The 16,606-nt window shown below is 40.0% G+C and overlaps 1 protein-coding gene across 1 annotated transcript; it reads left to right on the top strand.

Moving 5' to 3' along the window:
- The first annotated feature begins 230 nt into the window (after nt 1-230).
- LOC113654920 (cilia- and flagella-associated protein 69) lies at nt 231-16,104 on the top strand. The gene is made up of 23 exons (XM_027165207.2): nt 231-540; nt 2,906-2,962; nt 3,304-3,369; nt 3,710-3,819; nt 5,077-5,153; nt 5,490-5,588; nt 6,610-6,762; nt 6,918-7,095; nt 7,479-7,602; nt 7,693-7,741; nt 7,834-7,955; nt 8,041-8,275; nt 9,170-9,340; nt 9,664-9,779; nt 9,863-9,981; nt 10,216-10,297; nt 10,394-10,586; nt 11,257-11,394; nt 11,552-11,628; nt 12,690-12,887; nt 12,980-13,066; nt 15,008-15,112; nt 15,467-16,104. Exons 1-23 carry the CDS (start codon nt 418-420, stop codon nt 15,638-15,640), a joined length of 2,853 nt encoding a protein of 950 aa, XP_027021008.2. The 5' UTR covers nt 231-417; the 3' UTR covers nt 15,641-16,104.
- The last annotated feature ends 502 nt before the right edge of the window (nt 16,105-16,606 follow it).

The raw sequence follows: 16,606 nt of genomic DNA, 5'->3' as shown, positions 1-16,606 counted from the left end.
ATATTTTAGCTAAATAATAAAAAATATATATAAAAAAGCTAGAAAATGTATGTAAAACCTGCTTATTAACACCGTGTGATAAGTCTAAATCAATAAAAAAAATAGACGAATTGTGTTTAATGTAAAAAAAAAAAATTAAGTAAATTAAATTTATCTATTAAATACTCGATGAACGCGGATTTCATGTCGAGTAAATTTGACCTCTCTTGCGCTCCGTAGAATTAGAGTTGTTGCTATGGTGACGGTTGCGCGTGTACTGTGTAAGGGTGGGTTTCTAAGTGCTGCTTATAAACACGTCTCACCTGCAGCTTTGTGAGCGCGTGAAGAGGAAGAAAAGTAGATTTTTATAAAAGAAAGACAGAGTTGACTTGTTAAGTGGTTTATTAGTGTCATTAATGTCGTTCTTGGTGATTCGGGATGACTTCCACTGAGACGAGGAAGAAAACACTCAGATCGACAGGCACCAGGTCTCAGAGACTCACTCCTAAAGTCCCCATTATTACTAAGGAATCTGCACTAAACAGCCCGGATTTAACTGAGGTGAGGAAAACACTTTACTCTCAGTGGAATGAAAAAGAAAATGTAATAAAATAAGACACGTGGGCTGGACGACAGAATATAATATAATATAATATAATATAATATAATATAATATAATATAATATAATATAATATAATATAGTATAATATAACAATATATAATATAATATAACGTAACATAACATAATATAACAAAATATAATATAATATAATATAATATAATATAACATGGGGTCACGGTGGCTTAGTGGTTAGCACGTTTGCCTCACACCTAAAGGGTTGGGGGTTCGATTCCCTCCAACGCCTTGTGTGTGTGAAGTTTGCATGTTCTCCCTGTGCCTCGGGGGTTTCCTCCGGGTACTCCGGTTTCCTCCCCTGGTCCAAAGACATGCATGATAGGTTGATTGGCATCTCTGGAAAATTGTCCGTAGTGTGTGAGTGTGTGAGTGAATGAGAGTGTGTGTGCATAGGCACAGGCTCCCCGTGACCCGAGAAGTTCGGATAAGCGGTAGAAAGTGAATGAATGAAAGAATAACATAACATAACATAACCTAACATAGTATAATATAATATAGTATAATATAATATAATATAACATCCACATTATAATAAATTCTGTCAGGATACGCTTTACTGGCATATCTTTTCTTTAAAACATTTATAATATTTAACAAATAACTAACAATTGATGAAAAAAGTGATATTAAACTCTACTTAATCTAAAACTAGTCCAATTTATTATAGATTATTATTTAATAGTTTCAGTTTTATATATATTTAATTGCTTCCATATTTATTTATGTATTTATTTATTTACTCATTTACTTGGTTTATGAGCTTAAATACTTATGTGCATGGTTATTAGTTATTAGTTACTCAGACAACACTGACAGCAAAATGTGATGGGAAAATTAATTTCTTTTTATAGTATAGTATCAAAAGTCAAATAAATCCAAACATAAGCAACATTTTGTGAATTTATTTTTGGAATAAGCAATGAAATAGAGACAACCATGAACATTTTTATGCATTCAAAAAATTCAGTAATATAAAGCTGATTATAGACAATAAAAATTAAAGCACAATAAGGAAACATGATGGTGGAACAAGGAAGTACAGGACAGCATTCAGAGGAAGAGGCTAGTTAGAAAGGTGTGGGATGTGGAAAGGACTGAAGAAATTAGACATAATTGCAAGAAATCGCAGAGTGAATCATGAAGTGACAGCGGCCAAACACAAAGCATACCATGAGTTCAGAATCAGAATCAGAATCAGAATCATGTTTATTGCCAGGATCTGTAGGGTTTACATGTACAGGACTTTGTCTTGGTGTGTTGGTGCATAGTAATAGTTGAGAAGGAGCATAAATATAAGAAAGATGTAAAAAAAAAAAAAAGTAGCAACACGAATTGTACACTAAGGCAACATGTACAAAGTGGCCAGTGGAAAATATACAATTACAAATTTGTTTTTTAAAAAAAAAACAAAAAAACTCTACATTAGTGCAGGATATACAATAGTGGACCAGTATGAGGATGAAAGGTGCATCTATATGTGATGTATGGGTTCATGACTGTAGCAGTGAGGAAAAGACATGAGGCAGAGATGGAGGTAGCAGAGATGAGGATGTTGAGGTTGTCTTTAGGAGTGACGAGGATGGACAGGATTAGGGACAAGCACATCAGAGGGACAGCTCAGGTTGGCTGTTTTGGGGACAAGGACAGAGAGATTAGATTGTGAGGGTTTGGACATGTACAGAGGAGGGAGATGGTTATATTGGTAGAAGGATGTTGGAGATGGAGCTGTCAGGTGAGAGGGCAAGAGGAAGGCCAAAGAGGAGACATGGATGTGTTAAATGAGGACATGAAGGTAATTTGTGTGAGAGTAGAGGATGTTGAGGATATAGTTAGGTGGAAACTGATGATTCACTGGAGGTCACGAGACCTCTAACGGGAAAAGTTGAAAGCAGCAAAAGAATTTTTATAGTGTTTAAATGATTTTTGTTCTTGCTCGTGCAGCCAATAAACTTATAAAAGAAGGTGATGTTTGTATAATAACACATAAACTGACATTAATAAAGACATGTATAAATATAAATATCAGTGATCAGTGTCATGGCTTGGTTGAGAAGTGGGCGGAGCTTAAAGTCGCCTCCAGAGTTTCCATAATGTCATGAAAATAAGAAAAGAAAAAACTCCACCTATTTTCTGTTGAGTTTTGACCATTCTATCGATACAATCATGTCGAATCTACAGTTATGTCGAATGAATGTCTACAGATGCAAGTGAATCTAAAAACAAAAATCTGTAAAATAAGTTGAAATAAAAGTCCCAATGCATTTTATTTATATTCTGTTGTTTTTCAGGCTAGGAGGCATCCCGACCTTCCCCGTGTCATCAACCTGCTTCAGGATCCTATATCAGTAAGTCAAATAACCAGTCACATGTCTAAATGCTGTCTCATAACCCCACTTCCATCACTGATTATGTTATTCACTTCACTGGTGCACAAATGCAAATGTATTGGCACCCTTGAATTAGGAGAATGAAATAGATCACACCTGCACTGAGACATTTTGAGCTTCATCATTTCATTAAATGAATTCTAGGAAATTTTGAACTGTTCCAGAGGTTCCTATTGTGCCCCTAATTGTGATTAATGTTATTTCAATCCTACTGTAATGTTCCTACGATAAATCAAGTTAATAAACTTAATGCCACTAATTTTGCAATTAACAACAAATATTGTTTTTATTTTTTTTAGTGCACCCTGAAAGACCGACACATCTCCGCCTTGAAGCGAGTGACGAAGAGATGCCAAAATGGCTATGTATCCTCAATGGCTTATGAATTAGGAATATCACTAACATTAAAAAAGGGAAAACATCCCCAAGCCCCTCACAAATCTTCTCAGCGTTTGCATGCTTGCTCTGACGCTATCTGTTATCTGTGAAACACTTAGAGCGCCCTAGAGGGACCTCGAGCTACCTCATCACGAATCCTCCTGAGCCCAATTACCGACTCTTCACCTTTCTCAGCCTTTGGTGCTAATTCACATTAAGCGATTGAGATTTTGTCTTCTTCGTCTTTCTATGTTAAACGTCCAGTCTAATTCAACTCTCAATATTATCTATACATGCTGAATATTTGCCTTAATTTGCGTGACTCAGTATTTGCGAGATCTCCTGGACATCTTTCAGATTTTAAACATCTGCGCAGAAAAATCCGAAGAACATCCCGATTACACATCTATGCTGCGTGACCTTGTATACATATGCAGGTCAGATGAATTACCTACAGATGTTTAAGAGGCCATGCATTGTTATATTTTTTCTTTCTTGTTTCTCTACATAACAAAAGTTTTCTTCTCGTTATCTCGGCTTAATCATCTCGTGATCTTGACATGACAAAAGTTGTCTTCTCGTTATCTGGGCTTAATCATCTTGTGATCTCGACATAACAAAAGTTGTCTTTTCGTTATCTCGGCTTAATTATCTCGTGATCTCGACATGACAAAAGTTGTCTTCTCTTGATCTCGACTTAATTTTTCCAAGATCTCGACATGACAAAAGTTGTCTTCTCGTTATCTTGGCTTAATTATCTTGTGATCTCGACATGACAAAAGTTGTCTTCTTGTTATCTCTGCTTAATAATCTCACGATCTTGAACATGACAAAAGTTGTCTTCTTGTTATCTCTGCTTAATAATCTCACGATCTTGAACATGACAAAAGTTGTCTTCTCTTGATCTCGACTTAATTTTTCCAAGATCTCGACATGACAAAAGTTGTCTTCTCGTTATCTCGGCTTAATTATCTTGTGATCTTGACATGACAAACGTTGTCTTCTCGTTATCTCGGCTTAATTATCTCGTGATCTCGACATGACAAAAGTTGTCTTCTCGTTATCTCGGCTTAATAATCTCACGATCTTGAACATGACAAAAGTTGTCTTCTCGTGATCTCGACTTAATTTTTCCAAGATCTCGACATGACAAAAGTTGGCTTCTCGTTATCTCGGCTTAATTATCTCGTGATCTTGACATTACAAAAGTTGTCTTCTCATTATCTCGGCTTAATTATCTAATGATCTCAAAATGACAAAAGTTGTCTTCTCGTTATCTCGGCTTAATTATCTTGTGATCTCGACGTAATAAGTTGTTTCCCAGTGATCACGATTTATGTTTTTCGTGATCTCGAATTAACAGGCTGTTTTCCCAGTGATCACGACTTAATTGTCTCGTGATCTCGACATGACAAAAGTTGTTTCCTCGTTGTCAATCACTGACAGATAAGAAAGCAGTTTCAGTTGGATTTGAATCCCTGACCAAAGTAAAAGCGAATGCGATCATCCATGATGCGCTACTGCGCTTTTGCTAGAACACGTTCTTATGCCGAATTCACGAGAAAATTAAGTCGTGAAAACAAGAAAGAAAACAAATTAATAATCCATGGCCTGTTACTACCGTAATTACCTCTGTAATTCATGCCAATGTTTATCTTCAATACTAATCACTTTCTTGCTGTTTTATCATGAAGGTTTCCCTTCTTAAAGGAGAAGGTGTCTGATGAGATGAACTACGCCAGAGTTGTGACAGACTCGCTCTCTCAGATGGGTACGTCAACATCCTGCCACAGGGAATGTACAGTATACATTGTTGGGAATGTACAGTATAATATAGACAAATATAACAAACAATCCCTGCATCACCAACAAGCTATTCCCACCCTATAATGCCTTTTTTTGTATAGCTAACCAATCAGCATTAATACTGTTTCAAGCTCCGCCCCCAAAATATAAATCTTAGATACCGGAGTGCTGGTCATTGGAGAAGACAATCAGTCTACAGTTATCATGGTGTCTTGTTTTGTGTTATCTTAATCAAGCTGTGATTGATGAGAATCTGTTGTTGTTGTTGTTGTTGTTGTTTGTGGTTGTTTGTATTCTGCAGGTTGTCTGATGCGGGTGTCAAATGCTGCAGTCCAAGAGCAAATCTGTGCTTCCATCATATCACTCTACAGCTCTGACAAAGCAATGCACTATGAAAATGGTGAGTCTCTGCAACACAAAGTGTAAAAAGCTCTAATGTAAATGAACAGCAGGGAATAATGCAGGGCTCTCAAGTTTTGAAGACAGGCAAGAGTGACAAGAAAAGAAAAGAAAAAAGGAAACTGTGTTTCACCAGGATCACTGACCACATTTTAACCAAATACAAAGTATTTGTTCAATTTCCATTTATTAAGTTGTGTGTGTGTGTGTGTGGGAGAGAGAGAGAGAGAGAGAGAGAGAGAGAGAGAGAGAGAAAGAGAGAGAGAGATAGAGATTATGACTGGTGGTGTTTATTGTAAGTGTTTGTTGTCTTTTTGGACTCCTTTATCATGTGTAATGTTGCTCCCATTTAAAACAGTTCAGCACAAGCCCTGACATTTTTAGGGTCATGATTGAGGACAATGTCCCGTCCAGAGACAAGCTTTGTTCAAAGCGACCATCGAAAATACCCTCTCTAATGTATATGTTGTTTTTTTCATTGGTTGTTGTGTTAATTCTTACCCAGATACAATAGTGATATTTTCTGAATGGCTGTTGTGTAGCTTCTTCTTTTGATTGGCTGATAAGTGTCAGGCTCGACTAAGAGCTCCAGGGGAGACGCACTTGATTCCTGCCCAGTTCCATAGAGACAACGTTGCGGATAGATACGTTTTGGGCGCTGCGGCTTATTAAATATATAATAAATAGTACGTTTTTCTGTGTGAGAAATACAGTGTGTGGCGGGAGAGCGTGACAAAAGACCCAAATGTGTGACTGTCACTCTCAATTGTACTGAATGATACTTGACAGCCCTGATAACGTGTATGAATGTACAGTATGTGGCTGTGTAGGACGAGTAACTAAGGAAACCCACTTTACGTCATACATATTTAATAATTATGTGACATATAATGAACCTTGCACCATTCGTTGAACTGAACAGACATTTTTTAAAAAGGACTCACATTCGGATTTAAAGCCGAATACAGATATTTGGATCACTAAACAAACAGGTAGAGACCATCTCTCATTTTGTGATTCAGGTGTGTGTGGCACGAGCCTGGTGTACAGACGTGAGCTGGTAGAGCGCAGCGGTCTGGCAGAGACTCTGCTCATGTCACTGGCTCTTCTGGAGAAGCAGCTGGAAGTCAAACTGCATGTCCTACAGGCACTCCAGATCCTCTCCAGGGCTTCTGGTATTTAGCTCCATATTTATTCTGCAGTTTGCTATCATGCATTTAGTTTGTGTGTGTGTGCATGAGAGAGAGAGAGAGAGAGAGAGAGAGAGAGAGAGAGAGAGAGAGAGAGAGAGAGAGAGAGAGAGATTATCCAGCATTTTTCCTCTTTGTAGCAGTGAACTGTAGCTTGATCCTGAAAGCAGAGGGAGCCCAGAAGATCTGCTTCCACATGAACGAACCGGATCCATCTGGACAAATGCTTTTCCGCTCCACGGAGATCCTCTGGAACCTTTTAGACAACGGTTCTAGAGAGGAAGTCACCAAGCAGCTCAGCAACATGGACTGCATCATGTACGTTTAGTTTTGTTTCTTAAAGCTTCCTCCACTGGGGTACAGTATGTGTAGATGTTAGGGAAAATTTGTCCTGTGTTTCTGTAAAAAGTCTGCAATGCTCCTGCACCACAGTCTATGTCCACAATCAAATCTATACATTTATATATACTATCCATACTTTCATGCTTTTTACTGTTGCCAGATTGGTACATTGATAAATGATGGATTAAAGCAATAGTGCATTTTATATGTACAGCTAGAGTCGAGTCGAGTGTAAGTGGAATATTGGACCAGGTGTTTGAGACGATGTAGAGAATTTTCTCACTTCTCAAAATAAGTGGATGGTTGAATATCGGATGAAGATGGAATGATCTCTTGACTGAGTGTGTTTTAAACACCAGGGTCCTGAAAGAGGCTTTTTTGCATCATCTTCTCAACGGCCTCCGACATTACGACCAGCAGTTTCGCAACGACCTTCTGGTAATTACGACCTTGATCGCAGAAAACCCCAGCGCCCCGCTAATTGTAAGTACGGTGGCTCGACTACATGTCCTGCACAATGCTGTTATTATCCTCTTTGTATTGTTGTTTTAAATCCCACTCATCATTTTGCAGGAAAGTGGGTTTGCTAAGCAGCTCGTCCACTTTGCGACTGTTCCCGAGTGTAAGTTTTGTGAAATACCGTCTAATATATCGTCTTAAATAATGAGATGTTTGTCAAAAGTGTGAGCGGTTTGAGTTTTCTGTGCCGTGCAGTGAAGAGCCATAACCCGCTGATGCGAAATTTCAAGCTGTCCTTCACTAATGAGGACTTTGAGATGAAGAAGCTGCTGCTGAACCTGATTGTTGTTCTGTCCAGAGATCTGGCAGCTGTACAGGTGAGGATTCAGTACTACAGGTGCTTAAAGGAACAAATTATCTTCTGCATAACTCCAGCATATAGGATGTGTATGTGTGTGTCAGCTGTTTAAAGAGTGTCGAGTGATGCTGGCGTTGATGCTGCTCGTTCGGCCCGGTTCGTCCGAGAGCAGACGCAGCGGGAAACCCCAGCAGAATTGGACAAGCGTCCAGCAGGAGGAGCTTCAGCTGCAGGCGTTGGCCTCTCTGGCCACGGTGGCGCCGCTCATGCAGGACGAGTACATGGCCTGTCAGGCTAACACCTGTCTGCTCGTGCTTCTGGACTGGTGCACACAACAAGGTACACACACAGCCAAAGCAGATAATATCGACAACTCGGTCAATATCACACCCTGATCTGTATTTGAATTCTGTTCTCAACACAGCACGTCGATAGTCCTTGAAATGGGAAGTAGCATCATCCTAAGGGTCATTGTATCACATTATCAGCACATTTCCTGTTTGTTACGTGTCCTCGGGCCGTTGAGCTTATTTATCTCTTTTCCTCAGAAACAAAAAAAAATGGAATTTGCTCCTGTTTTGTTGCGTCTGTGTTCAGCATTAAATGCCTTTGTCATGTCCCACTCCACGGTGGTGAAGGGTTTCACAAGTATTTCTGTTTTTTTCCTACTACTAGGGAAATATATCCATAGAAAAGTAAATGTAAAAGTAAATGTCGATATCAAACCCGTTTCTGCTCTCTGAGATGCTAAGTGTTTGGTCATAAGCATCTAAAATGTGAAGGTGTTTATCTTCATCCACTAAAAGTCAGCATAAGGTTATCAACAGGGGGGAAAAACACACGTCTCACACTGAGAGCCAACAAAGTCCTGACTCACTTTACATCAGACTCACAGACAGAACATCATTTGTTTATGCTGATGGCAAATGTCCGATAAGTCGATTTCACTTCCACCGGTGTACTGTTCAAAAAGTCATTTACTTAAGAATTGAGGATGAGAGCCATTTATGATGTCAGATAACAAAGGATTAAAAAAAAAATACAGTGGGTGATATAGCAAAAATATCATCGATCACGATACTTGAAAAAAATGTCCAATGATACATGAAAAAAGAAACAGCAATTTAATTAATAAATATTTCAAGATGATTTCATCCGAATTGCTTTGATCAGAAAAGTGACGGTACCTAAACTAGGCTTGGAGTGACTCGTGCTCTTTTTCCTCTGTACCAGAAACCGACTCCGTCTTAGGCCAAGGTCAGGGCTTCCATTGCATCGGAGGTCGAAGTGGAAGGAAAGCTCAGATGCGCTACTGTCTGCGTCTGCTTCGCTGCATGGCCTCGCTTAGCAACAGCCTCATCAACCAGGACCTCTGTGACCAGGGAGCCATCAGCCAGCTCATTGGTGACCATACAGAGTTTATCTTGTGGCTCACACCTTCTAGGTTCTACATGCAAAATTTCATTCAAGCAGAAATTCCAATATTTTATTTTAGTAGAACTTAGTAGAAGAGTTCTTAGTGAATACATGCCATAAACCGATAGCAAAAGGAAAGCTTGTGGATCAGGATACAAATCTTTTGACTGTAAGAATTGATAGATTTCATATTGATAGATGTTTTATGGTTTGCCAGTGTTAGCCATCAGCTCTTGGATGGTAACAAACGCAGCAAGTTCATGCAGATCATACTGATATTCTATATATTGACTACATTTTATGGTGCTCAGGGTTACTGAGGCTATTCCAGGAGAGGAACGAGGAAGAGGATGCCGTGTCTCTGGAGATCCAGACCGACGTGTTGGTCACTCTGTCCAGCCTCTGTGAAGGAGACATGCACAGGAAGGTCAGACCGGTCATTACAATACTCTTATGTTTGAATAGAAGCTGGACGGTAACTAAAACTCGTGTGTGTGTGTGTGTAAGCAGGAGTTGTTCGGAGCAGAGGGCGTAGAGATGGTGGTTCGTTATCTGCAAACAGACCCGGTTCAGTTGAACAGCGGCCTGGGACACAACAGACTCGTTGTCTCGGCTGTGGACTGTGTGTGGTGAGTCATGTCCACACCGTACACACCTCAGAAATCTCTCGAACTAATATTATTAGTGTTCTAACAAACCTGACACACCTGACAACCTAAATTGTTACATGAAGACAGACCTGCAGTATGTAGAAATAAAGTCAGAATGATGAGCGTCAGAAATATTCTGTAGTATAAGTTTGTATATACTTTGCGTACAGTGATCACGTGAATGGTTTTTCTCACCAACGTGAAATCATGCAGGTCTTGCGTTGTCGGTTGTTACACCACAGAGGATTTGTTTTTGGAGAAGGAAGGAGCGTTTCTCTTACTTGACTTCATCCAGGTAAGTAACATGTGAATACAATAAGCTCAGATTTACAGACCAATCAGCAAAAAAAAACAAAAAAACTGCATCATTCGTCATTCGCTTTATTGTCAGTCGAGTCCCAAGAGCATGAATAGCGTATGGCTGGCGACGCTGCTTGAGCTGTGCGACAACCCCAAAACTCTGCCTCACATCGAGGCCTGGAAGGGCAAGAAAGGGCTCACTGCTCAGGCCATGCTGCTGCAGCTTTGGAGAAAGGAAGAGGCAGAGATCGGAGTCAAGAGAGACCAGCATGGCCGAATCGCTGGTTTGTACAATACACCTATTTTTGGTTCAAAATGTTAAGGGGCTCTCTGCTAGGTCGCCATTTTTACTTTACTTACGTTTTTTAAGCTGTAGAGAAAGGTTGTGTATATACATTAGGGACATTCAAAATGCATACATTCAATTCACTTTTTATTTGTATAACATTTCGAACTGTGCCACAGAGCAAATTTACAGAAATCCAGTGATATATAATTGAAATTTACTCATGATTAAATTCAGCCTAGATTTCATTTATATTGAGAATTTTGTATAGTCTAAAAATCCAGGTAATATTTGGCTTTATAAATATATGTCTCAGGTCATATTTAGGTTTTTTTTTCACTTATTAGAGGTGGTACAGTTTTCACAACACGTGCCGTTGAGAGATAAATGGAATTTTAACCATCATCTTTGTACACCGTGAGGGTAAATTGCACAATAACGCTGGGTTTGGAAGTTTTGTGATGAGGGGTTTCTCGCTGACAATGCTGTACATTGAATAAAAAAAATTGTGCAGCCACAAGTCCATGGCAGCACACAGATGCTGGACACAGGCCCCTCAGTTTGCTTCACTAACCTACAGTGAACTCAATTCAAAGCCTTACCATATCATTAATCTGCTCAGTTCTTTCAGTGCCAACATATATCACCGTTTCTTCTTTAATGTGTAGATGAGACGAAGCCTCTTCTCACCGTGCATCAGGAACAGGAGCTGCTGGAGTCCGTACCTGAAAACACACCAAGCCGTGCTGTTATGGATATCTCAGAAAACTTGCGTGCCAAAATCTATGCTTTGTTCTGCAGACTAGGTGAGAGAGGGAGAGGGAGGGAGGGAGGGAGGGAGAGAGGGAGAGGGAGGGAGGGAGGGAGGGAGAGAGAGAGAGAGAGAGAGAGAGAGAGAGAGAGAGAGAGAGAGAGAGAGAGAGAGAGAGAACAAATGCTAATGAGAAATGATTGTGTTTGCAGGGTTTGAGGATCCACCAGGTCTGACTATTGAAGACTCCATCACCTTGAGCATAGTGAGAAGTTACCTGGACTTTAAGGTTAGCAAAGAGCATGTGTCACTAACCTGAGAAGAAATCTCCCACTGGAAATACTGTAATACAATAAATTATGTTTTACTAATTCTGAAATGGGGGCACGGTGGCTTAGTGGTTAGTACATTCGCCTCACACCTCCAGGGTTGGGGGTTCGACTCCCACCTCCGCCTTGTGTGTGTGGAGTTTGCATGTTATCCCCGTGCCTCGGGGGTTTCCTCCGGGTACTCCGGTTTCCTCCCCCGGGCCAAAGAGATGCATGGTAGGTTGATTGGCATCTCTGGAAAATTGTCTGTAGTGTGTGATTGTGTGAGTGAACGAGAGTGTGTGTGTGTGTGTGTGCCCTGTGATGGGTTGGCACTCCGTCCAGGGTGTATCCTGCCTTGATGCCCAATGACGCCTGAGAGGCTCCCCGTGACCCCCCGTGAAGTTCGGATAAGCGGTAGAAAATGAATGAGTGAATGAATAATTCTGAAATGACACCGCTTTAAACACAATTAAACACAATTAAACACAACTGGTTTAATCAATCAATTTGATTCAAATGATTTTTTCAAAAAAGAGACACGTGTATATATATATATGGTTTTCCATTTTTAACGGTTGCTTGCTTACTTTTGTACTGGAGCTACAGATTTCGGCTAATGTAGCTAACAGGTAAGAGAAGGGTATAGCCTCTAGTTTAGCATGGTGGCAACTACAAAGCTTACATCATAGTCTTGTTTCAAACCATCGCTAATTAGCTAGGACGTCAGTCGTAGTACCAACTTAAAGCTGTAATTTTAGACTCGATTAGGAGGCGTGGCCTAAAGTGTGTAGGCAGGGTTTTTTCGGTTAGTAGTGATTCAGCTCATAATATTATACAAAGTTCTGTTATTTATTGAAGGCTTACGTAGCAGCTTATTCACAAATGAACCAAACCAAACTGCATCCTTTAGATGTTCACACAAGGCTAAACTGACAGCTCTGAGCAAACCTCCCACAACCAACATGACTCGTCGAATCAATAAACGTAAGATAAAGTGAACGAATGTTCCTTTTAAAAAAAGGTCTATATCCGTGCGCAGGTAGCCGAGGTGTGGAGCGAAGTCAAGGCTGAGCTGGAGCTGGAAGGTGTGAGACTCGTCAGTCCAGATGCAGAGACTCTCAGCTCCATCACCCAGAAGAGCGTAGAAAAAGCCAAACACATCTTTTTGCTGCAGAAGAGCATTATAGACCTGAAAGAGCAGGAAGACCTTCAGCAGGAGAAACATGCATATGAAGAGGTGAAGGATCTTTTTTTTTTGGGTTCACACATTTGTCACACTGACAGATCCAGACTGCTTATTGTTGTTTGTTGTTGACGTTCGTCACGCAGATCAGCTTAAACCACAAGCAGCAAGAGCTTACAGCTAAATCCTGGGAGAATCATGTTGCTAAGACGTCCAACTACAAGATCTTGAAGGTGTGTCTTATTCAGATTACTGACTGGGATGTGACAGGGTTCTGGTGTACTGATGACCCAATTCATTATACTATACAACCAGAGGTGGCAAAAGTACACACATCCTTTACTCAAGTAGAAGTACAGATACTCATTTTTTAAAAGACTCCAGTAAAAGTAGAAGTAGTGACTACACTCCTTTACTCAAGTTAAAGTAAAGAAGTATGGACTCTGACATGTACTTAAGTAAAACGTCGCTGATACTACTACCTGTTTAGTGTCATGCTGGTAACTGGACGTCATGTTTTATTTTATATATATATATATATATATATATATATATATATAAGAGCCACAAGAGTGTTACGAAAGGCAGGCACTGATGTAGGTGAGGTAGGGTGGAGTCAGCGTTCACATTCATCCCAAAGGTGTTCAGTAGGGATGAGATCAGAAAACAACCACATATAGCAGGGAAGGTCAGGTGACCCAATACTTTTGGAAATATAATGTATACCAAGTGTATCACCAAGGCCATATCCCAAACTGTAGGGAGATTCCAGCTCTGTCCTTGAAAACAACTCAATTATTGTGATGTTTTACAAATGACAAAATTAATGTTAATTAAATTAAGCACTTCGTGTTTTTTGGGTTGACACCAGGGGCGGCTCTAGGATTTCATCTTTAGGGGGTTTTTAGCCCTCGGTGAGAATTTAAAACAAGAAGAGTTTTATATTATATATTATATGACAACTCTGGTAATAAGATTAATGACATTTCACCGCTTTTGGTTGCCGTCTTTGCGTCTTTCCGCTGATTAACGTTATAGATAAACGCCTCCAGCTCTGACTGCGCGTGCACGCTGCGCGTACCTGTGCTTTTCTGTTCAAATAAAGCAGACAGCTGAAGATGCACTTTTGAAAGACTACAACACACGTGTAAAAGTATGGAATAAAAGCAAAGTAAAAAAAAAATCGCTCCTGGATCAAACTGATAATTTTCTTTCCCATCGACGACATGTCCTGCATTTTTACGTAATTGTTATTGTTTATTTATGAAAGTAAAAATGATCCTTATAGTTTAAGGGTGGCTGAGATTACAGACAGGGGGCTGAAGCCACCCTAAAAAAGGGCTAGAACCGCCCCTGGGTGACACAATTCACAACGCATTCGCCAGGAATCCTTTTTGACGCCGATTATTACAAACATCTCCCTCATATATGGCCATGTGTGTTCAGGAATGTCCTCGTTGTTAGTTATTTTAACATCGGTGACTCCCTCTGAATTAACATTAGCCATTCCTTTTGTAGGTGCTGCTCATTGTTAGCTCCGCTATCCTTAGTCTATGTCTGATAGCCAGTAAATAATACAGTACACCAGTCACATGGGGAAAAAGCCACACAATGATAGGATGATAGGCTGGAAACAGCGCTCAATGAGAAGGAATAATACTAAAAGTAACGAGTCCGTTTTGAAAATGTAAGAAGTAAAAAGTACAGATATTTGTGTAAAAATGTAATGAGTAAAAGTAAAAAGTTGTCCGAAAAATAAATAGTGGAGTAAAGTACTGATACCAGAAAAATGTACTTAAGTACAGTAGCAAAGTATTTTTACTCCGTTACTTCTCACCTCTGTATACAACAGCAGACAATATCACACACATGAAATATGCATGAAACCTAAAAATAAAAGATCAATGTGTTTCATAAATATTTGCCCCCTGTTCAATGGATTGGGTGTCATGGATCTAGACGAAATGTCCAGAATGTTCACGTGATTGTTCACGTCAATATTGTTTGAATTAATTTCATTAAAAAATCGGATAAATATTTACCCCCATTGCTGTGAAACTCGTTAATTAGTTCTAATCTAATCTAATCTAATCTAATCTAATCTAATCTAATCTCCTGAAATCTAATCTAATAGGCAGTGTTTAGAGTTTTTCTGTCTTTTGGGTTTTGTGTAGGAGGCAAAGCTGCTGCAGCAACGATCTATCGAGTCATCACGTCCGAAAGAGAAACCAGAGGGTTTTATTTTCCACTCCACGCAGATCCCCGGCCTGCAGACAACTGTAAGATCTGTATGCATGTATGTATGTGTGCGTGTATGTGTGTGTGTGTGTGTGTGTGTGTGTGTGTGTGTGTGTGTGTGTGTGTGTGTGTGTGTGTGTGTGTGTGCGTGTATGTGTGTGTGTGTGTGTGTATGTATGTGTGCGTGTGTGTATATGTGCTGTAATAACATAACCTCTTTCCCTTTCTCTCAAACACATTTTGGACATGTCCCTAAGGTCCAGGTGGTATCTGTTTTCATTAAAAGAATAACAGAATATTAAGAATGACTCTGTGTGTGTGTGTGTGTGTGTGTGTGTGTGTGTGTGTGTGTGTGTGTGTGTGTGTGTGTGTGTGTGTGTGTGTGTGTGTAACAGAATTTCTGTGGCCGTGTGTTGGCGATCGACAGCACCCCTACAGAGCTGACCGGTGGACCCCTGGCAAACACAGACCTCGCCTTAGAGAGGGTCCCTATTCAGGGCGGGGCGCTAAGGAAAGCGTCCTCTTCCAACTCGGACCTGGAGTTTCCAAACACCATCACTGTGAAATGACTGGATGTCAAACTCAAGCTCAAGACTGCAATTCTGCTTTTCTGTTGCTCTCTCTCTCTCTCTCTCTCTCTCTCTCTCTCTCTCTCTCTCTCTCTCTCTCTCTCTCTCTCTCTCTCTCTCTCTCTCTCTCTCTCACTCACACACACACACACACACACACACACACACACACACACACACACACACACACACACACACACACACACACACACACACACACACACACACAATGTAACAGCTCTGTGGCCTTCAGCAGCTGGAGTTCAGCTTAGATGAACTCTGCTGTCACTTTCACTCAGATATTAAAACCGTTAATTTAATTAGTTGTACTGAGATGATGTAAATCAGTATGTCACTGTTGTTGAACCAGATGTTACACTGAGTACTATTTTTGGGATTATATCACAGATGTTGTCAGATTAAATGGAAAAAAAAACAGGAAAATAAAAATATGTTGGATAGTATATCTTATGAGGAAATAATTCACACACACACACACACACACACACACACACACACACACACACACACACACACACACACACACACACACACACACACACACACACACACCTCAAGCATTACCGTATTCCATTTAGTTTAAAAATGGCCCGTGATAATAATAAGCAGACTCCCACGCAGTTACAATGCCAAATGTACATTTACAGTTAATTCATAAAGCTGCCATTTTCCCCCAAAGTAACTAAATTACACATGAGACAAGCCACAAGCACACAGTTTGTGGGTTAAAGATTTACTCAACAAACCAGCAATGTCAGCTTGACCTCATGGCCTTCAAGTCTGTAAGCTGATGCCTTAACCACTGAACTCCCACTGTAAACATGAATGGTGGATTCCAGAGAAACAGGAACAAAAATCCTCTATTAGCTGCTATATCACTGCTTATATAGTCTTTCAAATTGTGATAGATAGATAGATAGATAGATAGATAGATAGATAGATAGA

Source organism: Tachysurus fulvidraco, chromosome 10 (genome assembly GCF_022655615.1).
Source record: "Tachysurus fulvidraco isolate hzauxx_2018 chromosome 10, HZAU_PFXX_2.0, whole genome shotgun sequence".
Lineage (NCBI taxonomy): Eukaryota > Metazoa > Chordata > Actinopteri > Siluriformes > Bagridae > Tachysurus > Tachysurus fulvidraco.
This window is presented reverse-complemented; position numbering and strand designations above follow the sequence as displayed.

Bases quoted from the DNA above. Each gene is read 5' to 3' on its own strand.
- LOC113654920 (XM_027165207.2), top strand. From the start codon at position 418: ATGACTTCCACTGAGACGAGGAAGAAAACACTCAGATCGACAGGCACC. The intron at 5,589-6,609 runs GTGAGTCTCTGC...TTTGTGATTCAG, and splicing joins AGCAATGCACTATGAAAATG to GTGTGTGTGGCACGAGCCTG. The intron at 10,587-11,256 runs GTTTGTACAATA...TTTAATGTGTAG, and splicing joins CCAGCATGGCCGAATCGCTG to ATGAGACGAAGCCTCTTCTC.